General features: G+C 39.6%; 2 protein-coding genes across 27 annotated transcripts in view; one reads left to right on the top strand and one right to left on the bottom strand.

Annotated features, from left to right (window-relative positions):
• KLHL29 (kelch like family member 29) overlaps positions 1-2,433 on the top strand; it is a 601,492-nt gene extending 599,059 nt beyond the window's left edge. For 18 of the 19 annotated variants that reach the window (XM_073335871.1, XM_073335864.1, XM_073335869.1 and 15 more), the window contains one exon: positions 57-2,433. In XM_073335871.1, the coding sequence (XP_073191972.1) occupies positions 57-240 (184 nt within the window). In that variant the 3' untranslated portion in view covers positions 241-2,433. The remainder of the gene's footprint in view (positions 1-56) is intronic. The other variant, XM_073335867.1, reaches the window with a different exon arrangement.
• Positions 2,434-15,088: 12,655 nt separating this feature from the next.
• The window catches only part of ATAD2B (ATPase family AAA domain containing 2B), a 177,308-nt gene continuing 166,730 nt past the window's right edge, over positions 15,089-25,666 (bottom strand). For 6 of the 8 annotated variants that reach the window (XM_073335846.1, XM_073335847.1, XM_073335841.1 and 3 more), the window contains exons 26-28: positions 23,532-23,659; positions 22,603-22,731; positions 16,870-21,051 (exon numbers count right to left, since the gene is read on the bottom strand). In XM_073335846.1, the coding sequence (XP_073191947.1) occupies positions 21,010-21,051; positions 22,603-22,731; positions 23,532-23,659 (299 nt within the window). In that variant the 3' untranslated portion in view covers positions 16,870-21,009. Of the gene's footprint in view, positions 21,052-22,602; positions 22,732-23,531; positions 23,660-25,666 lie in introns of all 8 variants that reach the window. The other 2 variants (XM_073335845.1, XM_073335848.1) reach the window with 1 other exon arrangement.

Here is a 25,666-nt window from a genome sequence, read left to right as displayed (position 1 = left end):
ATTTGAACTGTTTTACAAGATATTAAGCAAAATTTTTCTTTTCTTTTTGTGTATAGTGCTGTGGTTCTTGATGGAAAAATTTATGCCACCGGTGGAATTGTTAGCAGCGAAGGACCTGCGCTGGGGAATATGGAAGCTTATGACCCTAAGACAAACACATGGACACTTCTCCCCAATATGCCATGCCCTGTGTTTCGACATGGCTGTGTAGTTATTAAAAAGTACATTCAGAGTGGTTGATGCTACCAAGGAGTTGGATGGAGAACTAGTTTTGCCTGCCAAAAGCAGGCAAGAAATAAAAAAAAGCTATTACAACAAAAATAAATAAAATTAGAAGAACAAAAACACAAAAGCAACGAACATATTGCTCTAAAGTTTTGAATATTCTCTACATTGAATGTAGAAAATCATCTTCACCTTTTGGTGAACAAGGAGCAGAGAGCTCCGTGCTATGTAAGATAGTGTAACTTAATAATACAAGTGTGTCACTAGATGTTGTAGTGGCACTTGTTACGGATGTAGGCTTTTGGTCAACCCAGGTGCAATAGAATTTCACATATTTTTTAACTGGGGGAAGAGAAAAATCTGCATTTTACTCCTAGAGAGCAAGCTTGATTCTTAAAGTAACTGTGTAGATTTGTTTTACTATTACACATTAGGCATCAGACTATTTGAAAGAAGGTCAAAGTGTCCTTATCACTTTGATTCCCACATTTGTTTTTAACAAATACATGCTTTTCAATACCAATGACTGAGATATATCTTGTGTGACAGCTGGCGTAGGCTGATGTCAGTCTTCCATCAGATCAAATAAATACTGCAGTTCTCTAGAGCAGCGCCAAAAAAGGAGAGAGAGAGAGAGAACTGATTGTAACAGCACTCTATGTGGAAAAAGGTTTCTTGGGTTGTATGGACTTCTGCCCCCTACATGGCAGCATTTGTGTGTTAGGAGTGGAGAGTGGTTTCTATCTTGTTTTCTACTGTATGAGCAAAACTTGACAGTGCTTGCAACGTCCAATGCAATTTTTTTTTTTTTAGATTCCAGAGGCATTTTCTTGATTAAACTAACCTCTTTAAAATGTTCTGATTGGAATCATGTTAATAAAAACAAACAATATGATGTGGGATTTCCACGATTTCAGTACGTTATTTAAGAAGATGCCTCGTGTTATGGTTTATATACTCATTTTTGGATCATAATCAAGATTCCTTATGTTGGGATATATGCCACTATCTTTGTTTTTAAATTACATCTAAGAGGACATCTTAAAAAAAAACCAAAATCTTATCTCCCAATTAAAAGATATGGAAGTCTTAAATGCAAACTTCTCTCACTAAGAAGCATCAGAATGTTTCAGAATAAAAACATTCACATGTTTTAAACACACAAGTTTAAATCCAATAATAGAAAATGCATTGGGTAAAGCCCAGTATAAGAGAGACAGAATGATTACTGTGTAGAGTTGTAAGTATATGCACAGCACAGGGGTTATATTTTTATATATATATATAAAAACATTGTCTATCCAGAGAAGCATTGTGATGTGAAAATTCTTTATAAATTTGTAAATGGAATGATCAAATGGGAGATGAGCAGGGAGATATAATGGGGGAAAACAGATTCTTACAGTTAACAAATGGAAAATAACCCTGAGCAGATGATTTGTGTGATTTCTTTCCAAACAGAGCAGCAGAAAGAGAAAGAGTTGCTACGTTTGCCTTCACAGTTTTAGATTCTAAATGCCATGGTGGTAATTCTGTGGAGAGATTCCTTTACAGAATGTGTGTATGAGACACACTATGGTCAATATCTAGTTGAATTTCATACCAAATATGTTAGCCTTTTTGTATCAGGGGAGGTCTGGTTACAACTTTGGGGAAAACAATGCAGATGGTTAGCCAATCACCTTAAAGTTATTTTATTAATAATTGTTTATAAAAGAACAAAATAGGATGAAATTTGTATCTTGCAGTATTTAAAAATAATGTGCTCAGTCAGGCTCTACGGTGACTCGTGTCTCTCTCATTTTGATAGTGAAGTTCCAACCTTTGTTATGCAGTTGTTTTGATTATTTATTCTTTAGAGAAAAAAATAAGCACAACAAAATTATATACATAATATGTCATTTAAAGTATTTATGTCAAACAGGGTACAAGTGTGAACCTAAAGATTGGAGCACAAGTTTCTAACTGCCTGGGGCAGGACTAATTTTAGTGTTGGTGTGTGTCTACCTCCAAAGGAGGTGCTAGCAGTCAACAAGACCTAACACATTCAACATTTCCAATTTAGCTTATTTCTTCATTTCTCACACTGGAGCAAAACTGGCTATTTCTGTGACTAATATAAAACAACCAGGGTTCTCTGTAATGGCATTGTATATAGTTTATGTTTACTGTTAAGTTGTTATATTATAATAAATATATTTATAGATCTAGAGTCATCATCCAGATTGGATTAATTTTGTTAAGAGTGAACACAAGGCAATGCCACATTAATATTGACATTAATTTTCCTTGCAACCATGGAGAAAAATGCTTTTGTTCCAGCTGGATCTCTCTCTGGTCCAATTTTTCTTGCTAATATTTATCTGACTACTAACTTCCAATATACCTGCATCCTAGTTTTTTTTTTTTTTTTTTTTTTAAAAGAGATTATAAATAACTCTCTATTTATCTAGATAGCCTCCCTTTCCCCCACTCCATTTTTCCAAACTTCTATTAAGTAAAGAACCAGAGGGCTCGTTTTCTATCAAGGTTTATACAATTATCTTGAAGCTTTATCTTAAAACCTTACTAAACTGCTTTATTTAAGTGAGCCTGGAGTTGTGCTACTTGGTCTTGTAATTTCTAAGAGATGAAAGCCACTTTTGCCCTGTGGTCAAGTTCCTTCATATCTCGGAGTGGGAGTTCAGCAATCCACAAAAGGACACTTGTCTCCAAGAGCACTGAAGTGTAACAGTTCAAGGTTCCTCTGATGTTTCACTGGATGTCATCTGTTAGCTGTAAAACACTGGATAGGGAACTAATGAGGAGACAAATATAACTAGTCCCAACTACCTCTCCAGTGGGAGAGGCAGTACATTGCAGTGGAACATTTCAGACCTATAGTAGGAACAAACAACTGTTCTATACATTTACAGAAATAATTAAACTATTGAGTTTGTCTCCGCTTCATTAAGACTGAGACTTTGCAAGTATTTACAAGCTTGACTGCAGTTTTTAAACATTTTTGTTTGGTCTTAGTGGATCAGGTTGAACAGCACATAAAGATTATTAAAAGCCTTGCACTTTGGTATTATACAGCCATGACCCAGACCACACAGGATGAGTTGCCTGTTCATCAACCTGTTCATCAACACTGAAAAGACGGTCTTACTCAGCACTGGTCAATAATGCTTGGTAGGATGAGCAAGACACAGGCTATTTGCTTTACTTTCATATGAAAATTATTTTAGTTGTCCCCTGGGAAGTTGGCTGAGAGTCTGTGCTAAATGAATCATGTGCACAGATCTGCTAAGAGGTTTTGTCCTTAAAAGCTTTTAGAAATTCCATGGACAGGCTGGCTCAGTGGACTGGTAATGATACCAACCCTTTCACCTCTTGTTTACTAGTATGACTCTAGATCAGCTCACTGGGGACTGAAAGTTACCATGTAAGGGATGGTTCACTGCCTTCAGTGAACACCACATACTCCCACAGTTCCCATGGTTGCTGTTTTCCTCTGATTGTTTCATTGAGTAGTAAACTTACCAAGCGAATCAAGTCTTAACTACAAGCAAGGAGACACAATCTGGGAGACTCCTGAATCTCAAATGCTTCCTGAGTAGTTGCTAATGAAAGGCAGCAGTTCCTTTGGAAAGGTGCTACATTACCCCTCCACACTACATTCAAAAGGTGGTTTAATTTTCTAGTCACGGCGGATCAAACCCCAAATAGGATGTGTAGTCCTGTGCTGGGCAAGTCATACCAACCTCTGAAAAATACCAGTAGGGGGTGTCTTTAATACTTTAGCACTTGTATAGCCTGTCATGCATATAAAGTCTCATCAAATTGAATGAGCTCCTTAAACTAAACCCCTTAATGCTCCATTTTACCTTTCTAGAGTCCGGGAGCTTTAGAAGCAGGTACTGAACCCTCCTTTCAGCTGAAATGGAGATACCAAGGTGTACAGAAAATACAACACTAATTTTTGATCATCCTGGGGGTCCTGGTTAGAAAAAATGAAGAGCTAGAAAGAAAATTATCTTGAGAGAAGTAGGCAGAGATGTTGCTGCATGGTGGGTCTATCATCTCATTACACAAGGTATTGAGATACCAGGAAAGAAGTGTCATCTCTGGTTTGAAGAACCACTCTTTGTATGAGTCTGGATTAAACACTGGCCCAGTTTAGATTTCATGCAAGTGCGGGCTGTCACCTGGGCCAGAAGAGAATTGTGACTAGATTCCTCAGCCAAATTATCCTTAATGACAGAATTTAGTCTCTCTGCAAGTATCAAAGTCAGACATTGGCTCCAGCTGTTGGAGACAGAAAAACCAAAGGAAAAGTGGCAGACAACAGTGGAAAATGAGCCTGTCTCAAGCTGCCCCTTGAAACAAGCTGTAAGTTGTCTTCTCTTGGATGACACATTCCATGTTTAGAGTTGACGTTAGCTTGGAGGAAAGGTTACTCCTGAGAGAAAGGTAACAAATTCCATTTTTCATCAGCCCACAAGTTCTATTTTAATTAAGTATAGCAGATTAATACACGGAATTACAAGTTTTGGCTCAGCTAGTGCCTAGGAGAGGGAAGCTTTGCCACTGATATCAAGCCTAATGTCTGCATTTGTTCCTTATTATATGAATAAAAAAGGGTAACCAGCTGCTTGTGGTTTTTAATTTTGTCATCTTTCAATGTCTTACTAATATCCTCTCCTCTTTCGCAGTTCACAGGTGAGATCTTAAGGGCTACCTCGGCAATATCAGTCTCCTTTAGGACCTGGCCTGAGGACAGGGCTGGCTGCCCAACTGATAGTGCATGTTCTGAAACCTTCCTTCTTGCAGCCATTCAAATAGCTTTCTTTGGCCCAGAAATCAGGCTGGCAGTCTGAATTCCAATGTCTGTTGTGTAAGCCATAAAGTTGTTATAAAACCTAGGTTTTGTGATGGTGTCTTAGGCCCAATCTGGGACATCAGTTCTGAGCCATGTCTACCACAGCAATACATGCACTTTCTCCACTGTTCAGCTTGTGTAGCCTTATATTTCTTCTCACCCCTTTATGTAGCCACAGAGTATGGATACAATTAAGCTTAGCTGGCAACTGCAAGCTGTTGAAGCCTTTGTGTTTTATCTGTAAAAACAGATTTATAGAAATAATAGCTCTTAAAGGGTAGGGACTGGCACCTTCTTCTCAGGTTGGGGAATATGCTCAAGCAGAGTGGTTCCCAGACTGTGATATGTGGGGCATGGGCTGGTTTATAACATAGTAGCAGAATAAGAATCTGTTAGATGAAATTATGAAAATGGGAGGCCAAATACTTTTGATTTTTAAAATCTGAGAACCGGGAGCTTATTCTAGTATGGGCACTATCCCAAAGTAAAAATAATCAGACTTTGGCAAACTGAGCCTAGATTCTGATGCATGCTGGCAATTCTGTAGCCACTTCATTTTTGTTAAAAACTATCTTTGTAAATAATTATTAATTTTCTTGTTCAATGAGTGCAGTATCCCATGTTATTTAATAATATTAAATTCAATTTCATCTTGTCCCCCACCTTTTCAATATGCCACAGATTTTCATATTGGCAATATATAATTGCTATGTAGAAGTTTAGAGGGGAAAGCAAGAAGATTCCCATTCATATCTGTCAGTTGGCCTGCAGTTTTTAATCTATTTAACATGTACTCTGTTGATACTGCATAGTGCTCAAATTTTAATCAGAATGTCATGAGGTGCTAAAACAGAGTACAAGAGTCTAGGTATTACATTAATGCAGATTACATCAATTCTCTGGTATTATAGGATTTATTAAAAATGAACATCTGCAGGGCAGAGATGATCTCAGCCAACTCTTATTAAGACTCTTGGATACAGGTTATCCAGGCCTTCTGACTGAAAAATGTTTATCCCGAGTAGATGAGGTCTAATAACCTGCCATTACTAATGCACTGGAAACTGCTTCATCATTCTCTTATCATACAGACATGTCCCTGCTTCTTTCCACATTCAGAAGAACAATGTGCTGTTCCCAAGCTGTGAGCCCCATCGCCAAAACTTGAGGTGCCCCTCAGAAGACCAGAGTGCCCTACACACCAGACGCCCGGGGTCTACACCCTACACAGCTCTCCAGGTGGCCGAGCAGAGCCTCCTACAGCTATACTATTTTTAGCAGCGTAGCGTCTGACTGTCAGAGCCTTTTCATGCCACAGTGAAAGACTCCATCAGTGGGAAAAGGCTCTAGCAGGGGAAGGAAGCAGGAAAAGGCTCCAGGCAAATGCCCCCTGCCAAAGTCTTTCCCTGACACGTGTACCTACACGCTGCAGTGAGTGGGTACGGAGTTTGCTTTTCACTGTGGTGTGCCGCTACAGGTGTGGTGTGTAGCTACAGCCGCAGCAAGTGTAGACAAGGTCTGAGAGGTGACTATTACAATGTATAAAGGACTTTCACAAGGAGAATATACCAGATAAGAAAGGGGCCTTTCATGTAGCAGAGAGAGGCATAGACAAGAACAGATGGTGGGAAGCCAAAGCCAGACACTGAAATTGGAAATACGGTACATTTCTAACAGTGAGGGTGATTAATCCTACCAATGGAGAGGGTGGGTTCTCCATCTCAATATCTTCAAATTCAGACGGAATACCTTTGTGGATGATACGCTTTAGCTCAACACAAGTTATTGGGCTCAATACAAGGGTAACTGGGTGAAATTTAATAGCCTCTGATATAAAGCAGGTCAGACTAAATGTTCTAATGATCCCTTCTGGCCTTAAACTTGCTTGAGAGCAACTCTGTCCTAAGGGTCTTCTCCTTTGAGAAGCTAGTTGTTGTTACTAGATTTTGCTAATCTCTTCTATTTCTTCACGTGTAATCCAAAATGTAAAGAAATGATTAATTGGCTCACTGAAAACAGCGCAAATCCTGCAGCATATTCATTCTCCTGGCACACAATGTAAGGGGAAAATCAGGAACAGTGGCTTGGCTAGGGGCAGGGAAAGAAGCCAGCCTACACTTAGGCACAGCAGCAATACATTACAGTCTTTCCAAACAGCATACAAACCCAGCAGCTGTGTACACACAGGCCCGACTTTGAGAGAAAGCAGGTATGTGACCACCAGTACCTCTGGAACTGAAATGATGATCCGTTTCTTCTTCCTCCTTTTCAAACAAAGCACTTGATTGGTAATTAGTAGAGCTGTATTAATAATGGATTTTTTTGGTTCACTGGCAAGTCTGAAAAAATTAACAAATGGTTTTGGATGAAAAACAAATTTTTCAAAAATTTTGGCAACCCAAGAAGTTGAAAAAAAAAAAAATCAGTGTCAGGTCAATATTTTGTTTTGATAAAATGAAACATCTTGTTTCAATTTTGATCATTTAAAAACGTTTTGTTTTTAATTAACAAAATATTGAAACAAAGTAATTCAAACTGAAAAAGCTAAACATTTCATTTCAAATCCCTTTTACAATCTTTTTAGAACTTTTTTCATCCAAAAATAATTTGCTACAAGCAACACGAATTCACAAAACATTCTGGTGTCACCAAATCTACATCTTTTGCCAAAAAAGTTTTGTCTACCATATACCAGAGAAATATGCAACAGAAACAACTATCCCTAAGTATGTCCTTGACACCCCAACTCACTTCAAGTGAGTTCAATTTTATATGAATGTTATACAGTTTGCAGATCCCTGCAGCACTACTCATTAATACTTCAGCCACATTTACCCTGCCAATATGTGTTGCTTGGACTCTATGGGCCTTAGGATTTCTTTCCTCTACTTCTAATATGATTTAGTATGTAAGAATCCTATTGCCTCATCATGCCTCTGCACTTTACTACTCTTAAGGTAGAAATAATAATAATACGTGATACAGGCAGAGCATAAACACCTATTGTCAAAGTTGCACAAACTATTCTAAGGGGTCACTTTTAGCGACTTATAATTTTGACAGTTTTATTCTTTTCAGCCCAACAAAATATTTTTCTAAAGTTTGACAAAAATTCGGTCAGCCATTTGTGTTTATGTGGGGGTGTGGATGGAAATAAAAATTTCCCATAAAAAGAGTTTGCAGCTTTTTAAAAACAGCTCTACACTCACTAGTAGAAAAAAAGAACTTGAAATTTTGCAGGAAGACAGTCATTAGTCGCAGACCATGTGTGGCACTATCTTTTACTACAGAATGCCATGAATGTGTTTCAGATTTATTTTTTAGAAGTGTTTTTATGACAGGTAAGGAACTGCTCTGTACTAATCTAAGAATACTGAGAAATAATAATTTTATAAACAAACACTGTATGTGACCTCGTAAGGTGAAGTAATTGTATATTGGGTCATATGACTTTTCTGTAGACTTGATCTCATTGAATTGGGGGTGCTGTGTGAAGAACAAACAAGAAAGTAACACAATGGCTTCTCAGATAGGAACACCCAAGCACAGGGCTGAAAGACCATGGGGCAAGCTGTTAGCTTCAAGGACCCCATTTCCAACAGGTCACAAGCTTTGTTTTTGCCAAACCTGAAATCCTGAAGATCTAAAACACTAAACAGCTAAAAAGCCCTTCTCAGAAGAAACGGGCAGGAGGCGGGGAGGAGTTTGAACTAGGGTGACCAGACAGCAAGTGTGAAAAATCGGGATGAGGATAATAGGCATCTATATAAGACAAAGCCCCAAATATCGGGACAGCTGGTCACCCTACTTTGAATGGTCAAAAGCTATCAAGGGACACAGGGAGACTGCATGGAGGGAGTCTGAAGAAGTTGATCTAGGGAATGGTAAGCCTTGGAGAAAATCATTCATTCATGAAGACTTGTTCATTGTTTTAAAATGTCTTTTCCTGGGAGATGCTTTTGTTTCAATACTTGGCTTTAAGAAGACTGTTCACTGGCACATAGCACCGGAGGGATAGCTCAGTGGTATGAGCATTGGCCTGCTAAACCTAGGGTTGTGAGTTCAATCCTTGAGGGGGCTATTTAGGGATCTGGGGCAAAAATTGGGGATTGGTCCTGCTTTGAGCATAGGGGTTGGACTAGATGACCTCCTGAGGTCCCTTCCAACCCTGATATTCTATGATTCTAACCACTGCTTTTTTGAAAACAAAAAAGACTTATGTGCATTGGTCTTCCCTATACTGTAATCTTTCATTGCCAACTTTTGTAAATTCTCTTCTGCCCAACTACCTCTATCTCTAGGCTGGGAGAAGCAGACTGTTCTGTCACTTCTCCAGTGTCTCCCCTTGCATCCCTGTCAACGTTCACAAACACTCTGGGCAGCCTGACAGCCCACCCAACCCCTTCTTCCCTAGGCAAGCATTTTTGAGGTTTCAGCATCCCCTTTAATCCTATACATAGGACTGGGAAGAATAAACCTTCCCAATGTAGCTGGAGCCAAGCCAAGGGTATTGCTCAATGAACAGCTTCCCCATTGTTTCCTCAAGGACCCTTGGTATTCTCTCTGGTAGTACCGTATCTTTGCCATTATTTCATTTCCTGTTTCCCCTTTCTAGCGTCTTTCAACTGTGCTGCTAGGCAGGAAAATATCACAGAAGAAAACTGAAAAATGCCTGCTATTTATAAAAAAATACAGGTATTTCCTTCACTCTCCCCTGGGAGAATTGCATGAGTCTATCGCAGGAGACAGGTACTGGTTAGAGATCTGAGACCTGATGCAAAGAGAGGGGGTAGGGTCAGAGGTGCAGATAGCCCAGAACCATTATAGTGACTGCATTATTTGAAAAATAATGTGACCACTATATAACACTAAGTCAGAATGCATATAGAGAAAGGGTGGAATCAATGTTGTGCATGCAACTTTAACTTCATCATGCCCAGAATTCTGTTGCTTCACTTTGCAATCTCACTATTTTAATATAGTTTTTGTACTGAATTATTAATATTCATTGCATTTTAATAAAACCTTCCACCCAAGGCTCTTAAGGAACTTAACAGATCCTAGATCTAGATTCTGCCATCCTTCATCACAATAAAAACACTATCTTACTGCTCAATTATTTCCAGTGGAATCAATGGGAAAAGATACTTGTGATGGGATTTATAAATCCCATGCCAGGCAAGAAGGGGTTAAACAGCAGCTTGGGGCTCTGACAGACCTGTCCCCACTGCACTTGTGAGGAATGGCAATCTTGGAGGAGAAGCTTTAAAAGGGAGAAGCTCAATTCAGAAGAGCCCAGCCCTGGGCTAGCAGGTAGACAGACCCTGCCCTGCTAGCTTCCAGGAAGGAGCACTTTGGAGGATAAAACTGGTAGAGGGTTCTTGCAAACACTGCACAATAGCCTTGAGCAGACTCAGCCAGACTATGGCTCTTCAGGTAGCTCCTGAATGAGGAGGCCAAACAGGAGAGTAGTGAGTAAGAGTAGGGAGGTGATTTTATCTCTATATATGGCATTGAAGGGACCAATAATGGAATACTGAATTCACTTCTGATATCCATATTTTCAAAAGGATATTGAATCACTGGAGCAGGCACAGAAAATAGCTACAAGAATGATTTGAGGGCTGGAGAAAATGCCTTACAGTGAGGGATTTAAGGAGCTCAATCTGTTTAGCTTACTCAAAAGAAGATTGAGCTGACAATTACAATGTATAAACACCTTCATTTGGGAGAAAATACCAGGTAAGAAATTGGTTTTTCATGTAGCAGAGAAAGTCGATATAAGAACCCGTGTCTGGGAGCAGAAATCAAACATTCAAACTGGAAATACAGCACAAATTTCTAATACTGACAGTGGCGGATTTTCCACTGGGTTAACATGGCCCATGCCCAGGGGCCCCGACCAGTTTGGGGAGCCCTGGAAAAATAGGTACACCCCGCACTCCCCGCCCACTGTGACTGCCAGAGAACAGGGTCAAGGGATAGAGGTTGCCCGGCTCACCTGGCACTCATGCTGGGCAGCAGGGCAAGGCCCCGTGCCCTAAGCCAGCTCCCGTGTCCCAACCCAGCTCCCCAGCAGGAGCGCCTGGGGCAGGGCAGTAAGGGCAGCAGGGGTGGAGAGGGGACCTCCCTTGCTATGGCCCAGGGCCCCACAAACCCCTAATCCGCCTCTGAATACTGAGGGTGATTAACCATTGGAACAAACTACCAAGGGAAGTGGTGGATTCTCCATTGCAGTGTCTTCAAATTAAAGGTGAGTGCCTTTCTAGAAGATATGCTTCAGCCAAACTATTGGTGAAATTTAATGGCCTCAAATATAAAGCAGATCAGACTAGATGCCCTAATGCATCCTTTTAGCCTTAAACTCTATGAATAACTTGATGTTTCTGCTAGAATTATCAGCAAATAGCTGATTATATTTAAATTGTCACTAGGTTTCAGAATCAGACCAATTCCCATCTCTGATTTATTATGGAAGACTGGAAAGTACAACACTGCAGCAGTTACGCTCAGTTTTAATTTTTATGGTTGTTTTCACAATCCTGAGGGAGATAAAAAATAATGACAACTTCACTTCTGGAACAAAATTCTAGAGCAAGAAGTAGATTAAGGATGAAATTCCACAGCCCTGATGCAAGGTGAAAACTGTTAGTTTTAGCTCCACTATTACACTGTGGTATTTTATGAAAATTACTTCGTACAGTTGTGTTTCAAATACTTAAAAACTGTAAAACTGTTTCCAAAATTTGATACTTTAATACAATTCAGCATCTCACAGTTTATCCTTTAGCCTATTACTAAAATCGATGAATGAATATTTGTTGTTCTTCAAAGTGGCTTCTGCATATTCCTGTAAGTCAGATTCTACCCATGTGAGCAAGAAGATGCAAGCCCTACACTGTACAGAGACAGCCAAGGTGTTATTGAAAGCTGATTTTGGAGATGCATGAATGGCTCCATAGTTTAAGATGCATCAAGATTTGTACTTAGCAGAATGAGTCACTCCATTTCATGCTTTAGTGACTGAATTTAGTCAAAATGTAACACAGTAACTCCTTCTAGGACAAATTAATTTTCTGCCTTTTTTGGTCTAAGATTTACTAACTTTGCCAGAGGAAATATTTTTCAAGCAAGCATTTTTTGAAACTTCTCCCAAGTTTCATTTCCCCACTCCCATACACCAATAACTGAAGAACCATACAAACCCCTCTCACTCACTCGCCTGTTTCAGGGATAGGACAGTTTTCAAAATTCACTCTGAAGCAAAATGTTTCCCCCTTACTCATCACACCTATTTTAGCTCTGCAAAGACAAGCTGACACATTCAAGTTACTCCAACTACTTCCAGTCTCAAACATCACCCTGTCTACCTCATTGAGATCCCAGCTGTCTTACAGATACATCCCACCAGCCGCCTGATCCAAAGGAGCCAAAGAACAATCTGAGCAGCAGTGCATGGGAAAGAGGCGAGAAGTCCCCCATAGCACTGCTTCCTCAACTCCCCTTGTGCCCCAGCATCTTGGGGAGCTCAAGTGTCTTGCAGAGAAGCATAAAAATGTATGGTTGGAAGGGACCTCGAGAAGTCATCAAGTTAAGGCTCCTGCATGGAGGCAGAACCAATTAAACCTAGACCACCCCAACAAGTGTTTGTCCAACCTGTTCTTAAAAACCTTCAGTGATGGGGAATGTGCAAACTCCCTTAGAAGCCTATTCCAGAGCTTAACTATCCTTGTAGTTAAAAAGCTTTTCCCAATATTTAACCTAAATCTCCCTTGCTGCAGATTAAGTCCAATACTTCTTGTCCTACTTTCAGTGGACTCAGAAGGCAACTGATCACCATCCTCTTTATAAGAGCCCTTAATATATATGAAGACTTAGGCCTCAGTCTTCTGTTCTCAAGACTAAACGTGCCCAGTTTTTTAAAAAAATATTTCCTCATAGGTCAGGTTTTCTAAACCTTTTATCATATTTGCTGCTCTCCTCTGGGACTCTCTACAATTTGTCTACATTTTCCTTTAAGGGTGGTGCCCAGAACTGGACACAGTACTCCAGCCAAAGCCTCACCAGTGCCCAGCAGAGCAGGAATTACCTCCCATGTCTTAAAATACGACAGTCTTGTTAATACATTCCAGCCTTTTTTTGCAACTGCATCAAATTGTTGACTCATATTCAATTTGTGATCCACTCTAAGCCCCAGATCCTTTTCAGCAGCACTACCACCTACCCAGTTATTCCCCATTTTGTAGTTGTGTACTCGTTTTATCCTCCTAGGTTAATTACTGTGCACTTATCTTTATTGAATTTCATCTTGTTGATTTCAGACCAAGTCTCTAATTTGTCAAGGTCATTTTGAATTCCAATTCTGTCCTCCAAAGTGCTTGCAATCTCTCCCCGCTGGTGTCATCTGGAAATTTTATAAGCATACTCTCCTCTAGATTAGCAAAGTCATTAATGAAAATATTGAATAGTACTAGGCCCAGGACTGACCCCTGGGGGATGCGACAAGATACATCCTCCCAGTTTGACAGCAAACCATTGATCTTGGAATAACTTTTAACAGCTCCAAGATTGCTTCAGTTAGTTTCTTAAATGGCCTAGATGAATTTAATCTCTGACTCAGGATATTCTTCTTAACGTATGCACAATGGGCCGGTTACCTTTGTGGATGCCATCAGTTATTGAAGTCTCCACTCCACTACCTTACTCTTACCCATCCCCTTCTGCTCTAACAAACCTATGACTTCTGAGCGGGATGGGAAAATGGAGTTGAGCTTGGATAAAACCATTGTCTGTAGCTCATCAGAGAAATCTGACTAGTAGAATGGTACAGCAGCATTCTCTTCACTGGAACAACCTGGGATGAATTTGCCATCCCACTTAAATAGAAAAACTATTTTTAATCTTTATTTAGCAACTTTTATATTTTAAAAATAGCCTTAGAATTTCCCTACTATTAAAGTATTATTTAACGCTATGGCATTGTTCAAAGGTGGCCGCACTGTAACTGGAATTTAGCAGTGGTTATTCCCATTCACTGTTATCGGGTTGAACTGAAACAGACTCCCTGGAAGGTGCCCAGTTTAAGTGAGCATAACATATATTAAATTATATATTTTACAAAAAATCAGACATGTAGAAATGCAACAGTGGCTGGATTAACAGCTGTTGAAACTAATGTCCTGATTCTTTTCTATTTTAATTGTGCACCCACAATGAAGTACTGAGGTTTTGGCTTGTTTTAAACTAAAGAAAAAGTGAGGTATTCACTTCACCGGTTTACAAAACTTCTTGCTTAGCAACTATTTCACTTCCAGATCTCGTAAATTCCTTTTATATCAGTTTATGTGCAGGGCTAGATAAAGGCCTAGGCTCAATAGGCTGATGCCCAGGGACCCAACTGCTGGAGTCACAGGACAACAGAATCTCAGCCTTCATTAAAAAAAAAAATTTCCCCCATCTAGATTTCACAGTTGCAAAGAAACCCTTGAAAATATTAATTGAGTTTATCTGAGCCTCTCCTGAGCCTTTAGACAGCTTGAAACAATGGCTCCAACTGCCCCATTCATCTTAACTGAGAAGTTTGATCCTGGGTAAGGATAGGGTATCTGTCAACAGAATAGGATTGTGGCTGGAAGTTAGGGGAACCCTTGCTGGTGCCATCCTATCATAGTACTTTCTGGGGTGGTATCAGCAGGACACACACACGCTCTTGCCCTGCCTCCCCTTCCCCCCACTCCTGATGCCGCCGCCTTTTGCTCTGATAGCTGGGTGCTAAACTCTCCCTTCATGGAGAAAGATCACAGCCTGCTTAAAGACAGAGCATCAGGCTCCAAGGAAGGACCAGTCTGCCACAAAAAGAGTGGTGTCAGGTCCCTTGCCAAGCCAACACCCAGCTCTGGGCTTGACAAAGCCCTGGCTGGGATGATTTAATTGGGGATTGGTCCTGCTTTGAGCAGGCGGTTGGACTAGATGACCTCCTGAGGTCCCTTCCAACCCTGATATTCTATGATTCTATGATCCTGCAACCGCCAAATCAAGGAGGGTTTGGGCTGCTTACAGGGCCAGACCATGGACATTTATAGGGGATGTGTCCAGAGCCCCGAATACACTTAATCTGCCCCTGTGCATATGGGTTTAATTAGGCTATGCAGGTACATACCTGTAGACTTAAGGTGTAAAATCCGATTTGCTCTTGACTTCAAAGGGACTAGTTTTCACCAAGAACATTTCCTATTGTGCCTGCTCAGTATACAGTTTTCAACCAGTAGTCTCCTAAATGAAACCCAATGTGCTGCACACCCGAGTATGCTAGTCCAAGTCTAAAATTCAGGTCTCTGCCCTGAAGAGTCTGCAATCTAAACAGATAGTTTAGAGAAGGAAGAAGAGCAGAAGCTCACATGTACATGGTCATTTTCATGATTTTAGCAGAGTAATTTTATTTTTTAAACCATTGCCCATTTAGTTAACATTTCATGAAGAGAGGTTATGTGCCTCTTGTAATAAATAAGGTTTACAGGAGGATTTGAAGGAGGAAATGGTGAAGACACTTCATACAGTGTCAGGGGTCAGACTTTGCTCATATTTTCCAAAGAACTTCACTCAAGACAGAGACCAAGCATGGAAAACTTGAGCCCAAACAGTTTATACTACTCAAATATTCACATGAGCCAACAGGGTTTTAATGGAATCATTTTATAACTCAATATGACAGCCACAACCAAGCTACTGCTTACTGCTTCTGAAGCATCATTCATCCAAAGATATCAAAGCACTTTAAAACATTTATTACATCTGACAATTTGCCTATGAGGCAGATGATATCCCTGTTTTGCAGATGGCTAAGACAAAAGTCACCCCAGTCAGTGCAGAACTGGGAACAGAATCCAGCAGCACCAGTATGTGCTCCAGATCACAATGCCTCCAATAGCGCACAGTCTGAGACAGCCATCAGGGTATATATGGATAGTTCCTGTATCACTGAATTGAGTTCCTGTATCACTGAATCACTGTAGCACTGCATTTGCAGTCCCAGGTGAACCATATCCAGCTCAAGAGAAGGTCCAATTGCACCCCTTTGTGCTGAATGATTGTTTTTACAGTCACCTATCCATTAGATAGTAGTTTAAAAGGCAACTGTCAAGAGTTAAACCCCTAACTGACCTCAAATTATTCTGGCCTCTCAAACGTGGAGATGTATATATAGAACTTAGATGCATAGGTGTTAAGGTCAGAAGGGAACCATCATGATCATCTAGTCCAACCTCCTACACATTGCAGGCCACAGAACTGCCTTCAGTCTCAATTGCAAAATCTACTCAGGACAGGCATTTGTGATTCCAGTCACAGTGAAGTAGAGGAGACAAAAATTTTCAGTGCTCTTTACTCATGGAGACATCCAGTAAAACAAATGTAGTTTAACAAATGTAATTTCAAGAGCTGTGCTCACATCAGCAAGGCACAAGTTTCATTCCTTTTATACCAGAGCAGTAGACACAAACATGTTGTTGGACCTGAGTGTACCTCCAACTGGTCAACTCTCTATTCTGATCCCCCTGAAGTTATTGTTTGCCAAAAGAGTGGCACTTGAAATGTCTAAGCTATTGGGTTGGCATATAAAAGCAGAACAGGAGAATGAGACCTGAAATAAGATGTTACCAACCTTCCTACCACACCTCCTCTTCACATGCATAGGAACTTTGTATTCCCAAAACACAACGCAAAAAAGGGGAACAGGATTAAAAATTCAGTATGCCAATTCCTATAATTAGGCATAATCCTAAGGAACCGCACATCTGTATCTGCTCCATGCTATATAAATACACACAGCCTTCTAGCTCCAGGTAAGTTGCCCATATGGCCCTCAATGGGCAAAGTCTGGGTAACCCTTGATTTATGTAATCTCTATACTGACAGTTTGTCCCAATTTGTATTTCAGCTTGGATTTCTAAAAATAATCTTGGAGTCTGCTAGAAGCATATCTGTAACCTGGGTTGAGTTAGAATTTTAGCTTTAAACAAACTAAACCACTCCAAAACGTTAGAACAATTTGGAGAAGTGAAAAATGTTCATTACATAGGAAGAAAAAGAGTTCATCTGGGGAAAGGACTTCAAGACAAAAGAAATCAATGGCCCCACATTGATACTAATGTACAGCAAAGCAGCACTACTCGCTTGCCATTACCCTACAATTTACCTTAGTTCGTTTCCTAACAGTGGGGAGATTTTTCTTCATGAGGTTATTTAACTATAATCCACACTGCAAATTTGAAATAGTTAGCCAAAATTAAAAGTGGATGTTTTCCTCTAACAGGAAAACATTGAGAGCAAAGTTACTGATTAAACTGCCTAAACATCCAAACAGTGAAATCCCAGAAATAAATTATGCCTACCGAAAAATCCATGAAATCCCTGGCTTGAAAAAGGCTGACGTTCAGTTAGGAGATTACCATCTCATTGAAATGCAAGAACATTTTTAATGGAACTAAAGCCATGTTTTTCTTGTCATCTTTATTCAAGTATTTCACAGCAGTTATATTACAAATTACAGTAAAATGTTCAAAATTTCCAGAAGTTCAAAAATTAAATAACTTACTTCAAACTAATGTAAAATGAAGTTAAAATGCAAAACATCAATTTTAACACAATTCTGAATAAAACTATAGAATCCAAAATATATCATAGTTGATGAAAGAAGTCTACTTAATCCACAAAGTAGACATACATTAACCAAACATTAGGACTCCCCGATGTCTAAATAACCCAATGTACAAGACACACAAGATGCAGGTACAAGCCCAAATTCAAGCTTATGTTGTGATTACAAACAATAGAATAAAATAATGTATCAGCTGCAGGACCTGACATTCAGTATATTGAATGTAAAAGCCAGAGCTGACCCACCAACTTAATCAAAAAATGGGAAGACAATACCCAAAAAAAAACCCCAGTAATCCTATAAATACACTGGCATATGAGAAAAATCGAAAAAAACAAACAAAAATTAATCACAGGTGAGATTCAAGCTTGCAAATACTATTAACTCCACAGCCACCAACTTCACCCTAGAACAGTTCCACTACCTCCAATACAGTCCCAATGGCCTATAAAGTTTACCTCCACCTGGCTGTGCCACACTGTACTGACCCAAGAACAAGGCCTTGCACAGGAGTTTATTTGCAATTTTCACATCAGAAAACAAGGAACAGAGGTCGATTTGTACAAATCCTTGCCAGTGCTATACGGCAAAACAAAAAATAAAGATGTACAAATAGTAAACAAGTTTAGACCACATGGATAGATTAACAGCTGCTTTAACTCTATACCCACCAGGCATCTGTAAAGGAAAAAAAAAAAAAAACTGATGTAGTAATGTGGTTATTTGGGCCAGAAAGGCATGTATAATTTTACCCAAGAAAAACACATTTAGATTGGTTAATTCTTTTCAGAAGACCTAAGATATTGAAGTTGCAACTCCTCAATTAGTAAAGTTGCACCTTTCAGTTTCCATATCAACTTTTAATGACTATTAAAAGTTATTTTAAAAAGAACTGACCTGTTGGAAGCATTTTAATGCTAGGTGTGAGCTTTAATGCTATGCGTGAGCTTATATTGGCTTGTCAAACTCACTGATGACTAAAAACTCAATTGTTTAATTCATACAGATTTAACAACATGTTAAAAATGTATGTAGTTTTACCTTTCACAAGTCCTGCTACTACCTGACAAATACTTCTCTGAATAAGTGAAACTGGAATAAATATTTTTTTTTAAAAAAATGCTGCAGCAAGAACCTGAGATTTGCAAAAAACCCTTTTACCAGAAACTTGCTACAAAAAATCTGCTACATTTTATTTAATCAAATCTTAAAGTTTGCAACAATTTCCATCAAAATACAAAATTGTTATTAATGTACCAGACAGAAAAATATCTGAAACAGGAACGATGGTAATAAATACTAAAGGAAACATGAAAAAAATCCCCATAATCAAATTTGAGAGAGCAAAGAACACCTTGTTTGAAATGTGGGGGTTTTGTTGGTTTGTTTTTTGTTATTTTTTAATCGCACTTTCTCACCAAAATATACAGTGTTTCTACATGGGTTGCATTTAGAATAGTATGACTAGATGCATACTAAGCCTTCAAACTTTTTTCTCTTAGATATTAAGAAAACAAGTGGCATTTTGGGGGAGAAAAAGGTCACACTAGAATTAGAAGGCTTAAACATAAAATACAAAGAAGCACTTTGGATTACTGCGGTATCCCAAGGCCCAAGTTTGTTCTTCTGCAGTGGCATACTACTACTAGCCAAAGAAATGGAGACAAGTACCTTAGCTTCAGCATGTAAACGGTAGCAGAGAGTGTTACAGTTCTCCGTAAACACTGTTGGTAACTAAAATAGAAAAAGCTGAGGTAGCTCAGTATCTCTGCAGTAGTCCAAGACGGTTTTCTCTAATTAAAAACAAAGCACGTGTTGCATATTTTGGAAAGACGCTCCTGCAGCTACATATAACAGTTATAATGAACGATAACATATGGTAACACCAGCCAAGCTGTCTACAACATTTTCTACTTATTTGTCTAAAACAAATCAGCCCAGGTAATGTTTTAACACTGAGCCTGTGATAAGACTTTTACTGCAACGTCCTTGCCTCTTGCAACTGCCTAGATTGTGTGTCTCCAATTTCCAAAAAGGAAGGTTTTGAACTACTGATACACTCACTGTTCAGCTACAGAGAACTGCAATCCACACAGCCCAGTTCAGAGGTCCACAAATGGCCAATGATAATATAAAGTATCTTCCCCGCCCACCCCCCCACGTTAATACTGCTATACATGGCCCAAGGTGTGGGAGCCTGGACTCAATTGTACTTACAGTGAGCTAGGGCTCCAGGACTTTTGGCTAACTGTCTCTCCTTTCTATGTCCATTCAGCAAGTCTTAGCTTTAATAAAAACAAAACTTCAGAAAGAAATTAAACATCTTTTGTTTCTAAGAACTCAAAATGGACAACAAATAAATAGAATAGTGGGAAAAAAGAATAGCCCCCTTAACGAATATTCTCTTCACTTCGTTTTCAGCAACATACGAGAGTTTCACTCTGTAGTTTATTTCTATAACATAAATATACCCATAGAATAAAGGAATTTCACTGTTTTGGTAAAGTGTGTTTCTTTTTTCAGTGTGTCTTAGTTTAGTTCTGTAGAGTAAGACAGGCATTTTAGAACCATAATATTGGTTGCCATTCAATGATGAGGAAATCAAATCATCCTTTCGGAGCTCTTCATTCTGAAGACAGCTTTCTAACTCTGCCATTTGCTACAAGCCCAACCATTTGAATAGCCTTATCTTTCTCAATTGACTAAAAAGGCACATTAAAGGCAGTTCTAGAGAGCCTCATTTTCAAATTACTGTACATCCAGTTACTCAAGTTTCCTAACACAATGCATCACTGTCATCTTTGAAACAGGTTTCTGTCCATTACCCCAGAGAACAAGAAAAAAAAATGGAAAAGGAAAATTTAAAAAGTTGTCCATTTAAAAAAATTCAACCTAGTTAGATCTGCTCTATCCAGTTTTTTTGTGTTTGTTGGTCTGCTCCACTGTGTCTGAAGTTTCCCAAAAGATAATGCATGTAGAGCGAACAGGAGCAGAAATGAGAGCAGTTTCTGTAGCACCAAAAATCTCCAAGTTGTGGTGTTGTATTCTTTATTTAGATCAGATACAACTGTCTGAAGTTCTGTTTGGTTCTTGTAGGCTGGTTGGTTTCAGGTACCTGAGACAATAGCACCAAATTTAACAGAAAGAGAGCGAGCACTTAAGACCAAGGCTCTGCACATACTTGGTGCAATTGGAAATCGAATGGCTCAGAAGACTGCTCTCCCATGAGCAGTTTAAGAGGATAAACCCACCCATCTCAAAGAGATCACAGGAATGTTTCAAACATATGAACTGTTCTTTCCATTTCCTGCAAGAGACACCAAGCATTAATTATATATAAATACACAGCAACAGAAATAAAGTTAAATCAGATCTACTATGATTTTTTTTAAACCTGAACAAATAATTTATAAGAAAACAGACAATTCTGTTAACCATTTCTGCTAGTGGATGGAAAACAATAAATGGGAGACTAATTAAAGAAGCATTAATGCAGAAAACAGTTTTCCTAGTTGATGGTTAATGGGAAGATGTGGGTGTATTAAGATCAGACTTCAGATAAGATAAGACTGATGCGCCTTCCATGTATTACTAAATGAGGAATGCTGAGGGGTGGACCAGAGCTGCTGCCAAGTAATACTTTTGTTTGTTGATTTAAGGTCACTCATTTATCTAAAACATGGCCACTGAAAAGTAGTAGTCTTTTTCCACATCATACAAAAATGTAAGGTTTCATACCAACCATCTACTGTCCAGTGGTTAGAAATGAATCCAGTATTTTTTAAAACCTAATCTTATAAATGGACTATAGCAAAAGACATGTTCTTCAGTCTGAAAAGCCTTTTTAAGGAAGATATTTAAGCACTAATAGCACTTTACGTTGCTAAAACACTATGCTTACTCAAAAGTCCCAAAGTACTTTACAAACTCTTCAGATATAGGGCTTCTGAAATGCAAACATTTTGAAGGTAAAGGGTGGCAGTGACAGACAACTGGCTCACAGTCTGCTGGACAAGATGGGGTGAGACACAAAGATTTTGCCCAAGGGTAGTAGGGAAAATGCCTAAACTTGCCAATCACATCATGGGATCTTTAACAACTACAGAGCCAAGAAGGCTTTCATTTTTGTGTTTTACATGAAAGCCACATACAGAAGTTAACATACAGCTTAATTTATGCACCTCGTAAGAATGAAGGGCTGAGATGAGGTTCATTTGAACCTGTAGTTCCAAGTAGTCAAAATATTCCAGACCTACTACTTATATTGAAAGATCAGTAATGCAAAGCAAGCCAAGAATTTAATCTTTACAGCACTCGTATGAGATAGATATCATCAAGTATTAGTTCCATATTGCAGAAGAGATTACAGAAATTAAGTCATTCACCCAAAACCCAGAATAGTAAGTGTTAGGGCCAACAAGACTACTTGGATACTCCTGCTTCTTAATGGTATTCTAAGTTATTAGCACCTGTTTTCTCAAGCTATCAGATTCCTGTCCTTACCCTCACCCTCTAGAGAATGAGTTCATACTACTTCTCCAGTCTTATATCTGAATTTTATGGATTTTGTAATTTGCCTCCTTTATGTTCTTTAAAATAGCATTTAATGAGACAGAAACAGACACAACCCAGGATGGGTTTGATTGTTTGCAAGGGAAAAATAGGGAGATTGGGTCATACAAGAAACTAATGTTCACTGTGTTCCTTAAGCCATTATTGCACCAAGTTTCTTTTTATCTTTAGTAAATACAGTTTTCAAAAGAGGATTTCAAATGTGCACCAGTTAATACAGAAATATTGCTACCCAAATTCTATTGCAAAATTCAGATGAGAAATAAGACAAATTGTAAAACTTTACCTCTACAAGTTGTGATTTGTCATAATCTTTACGGTGCCGATAGATGCATTGACTAAGGAGTGAGTACAGCCTCTCAAGTTGGTCAACAGTCAGGTCGTTACTTCTCTTAACCAACAAATCCAGTAGTTTCTGTTAAGAAGAAAAATATAACACAAAGAATCAAGTTTTTCATATATTCATTCTTGAAATCTGTTTGAGACTAATTATTACATTTAATTGTTTATGGACAAAGCAGAAATGTGCTAGAAGCATATTTTATATTCCAAACAAGAACATGGTTCAGTATGTAAATAATATAACTGCTGTCAACAACCTGAAGAGCAGATAACTCTTAATAGAGATCTTCTTTACATTTGTTTGTTTCAGTATGCAGAGATTCTCTAATTACTACACTTATGGAAAACATATTCACACTTGGGAGAAGCTCTCTGTAAACATTCAAAACCCTTCTTAAAAAAAAACAAACTCTCCTTTGTTGTGATGCCTACACACACAAAAAACTTGATGTGGGTGGGGAGGAAGAGAGCGGATATTAACTCCACTTCACCAATCAAACACAACCACATCATCAACCCCTGTTACCGCATAATCATGTCTGCACGAACTGCATTGGAAAAACTGGACTGGACTGTTATACCATAATTATTAAAAAGCTTTTATATGTATATTTATTACTGTATCTGCAGATACAGCAGTAAGATACAAATGGGTATTTAACAATTTTGTTATGTGTTCACTAATTAAATAAAAATTGCTGGATAAAGAAAATCTTTAAAAGATAATGCTGACAGAAAAGATTATACTTTCTGCGGTATAAAATAACGGAAGTGGTCTTCACAATATTCTGTACAGAGTATAAAAATATCTTCCATGGTGTTTGAAAAGAGTTGGTACTGGTAATTATTAAATTTACTTCTCAATACCATTACCTTTAATCTGTCATGGTCAACAACTAGAGGGGGTAGAAAATCCAATGGTTCCTCTGGAACTTGCTCCAGACTTGCAGGTTTTGGGGGCTCCAAAGTGACTTTTCGAGATTTCTTAAGTTTCGATACACCTGCAGTTTGGATGCAAAATTATGGCACATGAGGAACAACTGAAAATATTAAAGTACAATATTTATTAAATGTAACACATTTCTAATAGTCTTTCAAATACGATGACCCATACAAACCCCCACTAAAACAGCTAATGGCATTTATATAGTCCATACCACCATATTATCGAGGCATTGAAATTAAGATTTGGCCTTGTGTTACTACTGACAGCTGTAAATAGGACAGAATCATTTGTACACAACACCCTGGTTTTGGAAACCTGGCTGAAAATATAAGATGATAATTAGAATTTACTATTAAAGCAGCTACCTCCCATCAAGGTCAACAGCCGATCATCTAGTCTGACCTGACCTGTACTAATTTCTTCTCCCTTCAGTTCCCCTTGAGCCCCTCCAACATACTTCATACCGGGGCATAGCCACAGGTGGGCCTGGGTGGGCAGTGGCCCATCCACTTAGCATCCAGGCCACCCCACAGCCTCGGCTCTGTCCTGGCCCTTGCCCTGCTCTGCCCACCTATCCGGCGCTCCTGCCGGGGAGTGGAGTCAGGGCATGGAGGCTTGTCACACTCTACCAGCCGGGGAGAGGGAGTGCTTGCCCCACTTCGGCCACCTGGCGCTCCAGCCAGAGAGCAGGGTCAGAAACTTGCTAAGTTCCACCCACCTGGCGCACCTGCCAGGGCTGGGCAGGTGGATTGGGGCAAGCCTACACATCCCAACCCCACTCTCAGGCTGGAGTGCCGGGTGGGCGGGCGGAGAGGGGCAAGCCCCTGCACTCCGACCCCACATCCAGGCTAGAGCGATGGTGGGGAGGGCAGAGTGGAGAAAGCTCCCATGGTCCCACCCCACTCCCCGGAAGGAGTGCCGGGTGGGTGGAGCAGGTGGAGGCGCAGGGGTGCCCATTTTTCCGGGGCCCCAGGTTGGCCCAGGGGCTAATCCACCACTGGGAGGAGGGCGACTGAGTGGGTATCCGGCGGCTCTAGAGGAGATCTTCAAAAAAGGTAGGCCTGCCATCTGGGGGGAGCCGGGCCAGTGTCAGAAGAGAGACCTGGAAGAGAGCCGTGAGCACTGGAAAGTAGCATCTCCTCCTGGAGCTCGATGCGTGCCCGAGGCGCCCCTGGCCAGAGGGTCCATCCATTGCCCCCTGCAAAGCAGGCTGCAGGGGGTTGGGGAGAGGCAGGCCCTCCATTCCTTCTGCCTTCCCAGCTCCCCCACCCCGTAATTGCCCACCCACCCAAAGTCGTGGTCCACTCATATATCCCATGCTGGTTACTCCACTGCTTCACACCTTTGAGATCCTTTGCCATAGAACCATTCTTCGAGGCAAAAAGCTAGACAAAAGGACTGCCTTTAGAGCCAAGTCAGCATTGTTTCTTAATGGCTCAGAGGGGACAATGTTTAGTTGACTATTTTTCTGGAGTTAGAAATTTAGATACGACACAAACTGAAGCTAAAAAGGCTATAATGTACTCAACTGTCACTTGCCTATGAAGAACTAAACCTGAGAAGTGCAGAACACCAGTAACTTTCATTAGACCTCAATAGGAATTATGGATGCTCAGCATTGGGCCCTAAAGTTGTGCTTGTCAGTGGTAGCAACCTTAGTTTGTGAGATATTTTCAGTCTGATATCTGGGATTGTTCCATGGACCTTCCAACAAGCCTTAATGCTTCTTTTTTAAAGAAGCCCAGTATTTTTCAAATTTTTGTCTAAGTTCTCAGAGGAGTCTATCAAAAGTAGCTAAAAAATCGTTTGCAATGAGTTATATACTCATCTTGTTTAATTTGATTTATTAAAAAATGTTTTAAATCAGGCTTTTGAAGAACACACACTATGGAAAGTGTTGACTCATGTACTTTTTCACTCTTACTGTCACCAGACATCATGATTCAGGTCAATCAAAAGATTTCACGATATGTTAAATTCACCAAACTGTTTCAGTAGAAAAAATAATCCAAACAAGTTGAAACATTTCATATTATAGCAGTCTCGGATGATGACCCAGCAC

The sequence above is a fragment of the Lepidochelys kempii genome, chromosome 3, assembly GCF_965140265.1.
Source record: "Lepidochelys kempii isolate rLepKem1 chromosome 3, rLepKem1.hap2, whole genome shotgun sequence".
NCBI lineage: Eukaryota > Metazoa > Chordata > Testudines > Cheloniidae > Lepidochelys > Lepidochelys kempii.
Note: the sequence above shows the minus strand (reverse complement) of the source record. Positions and strands in the feature narration are given on the sequence as shown.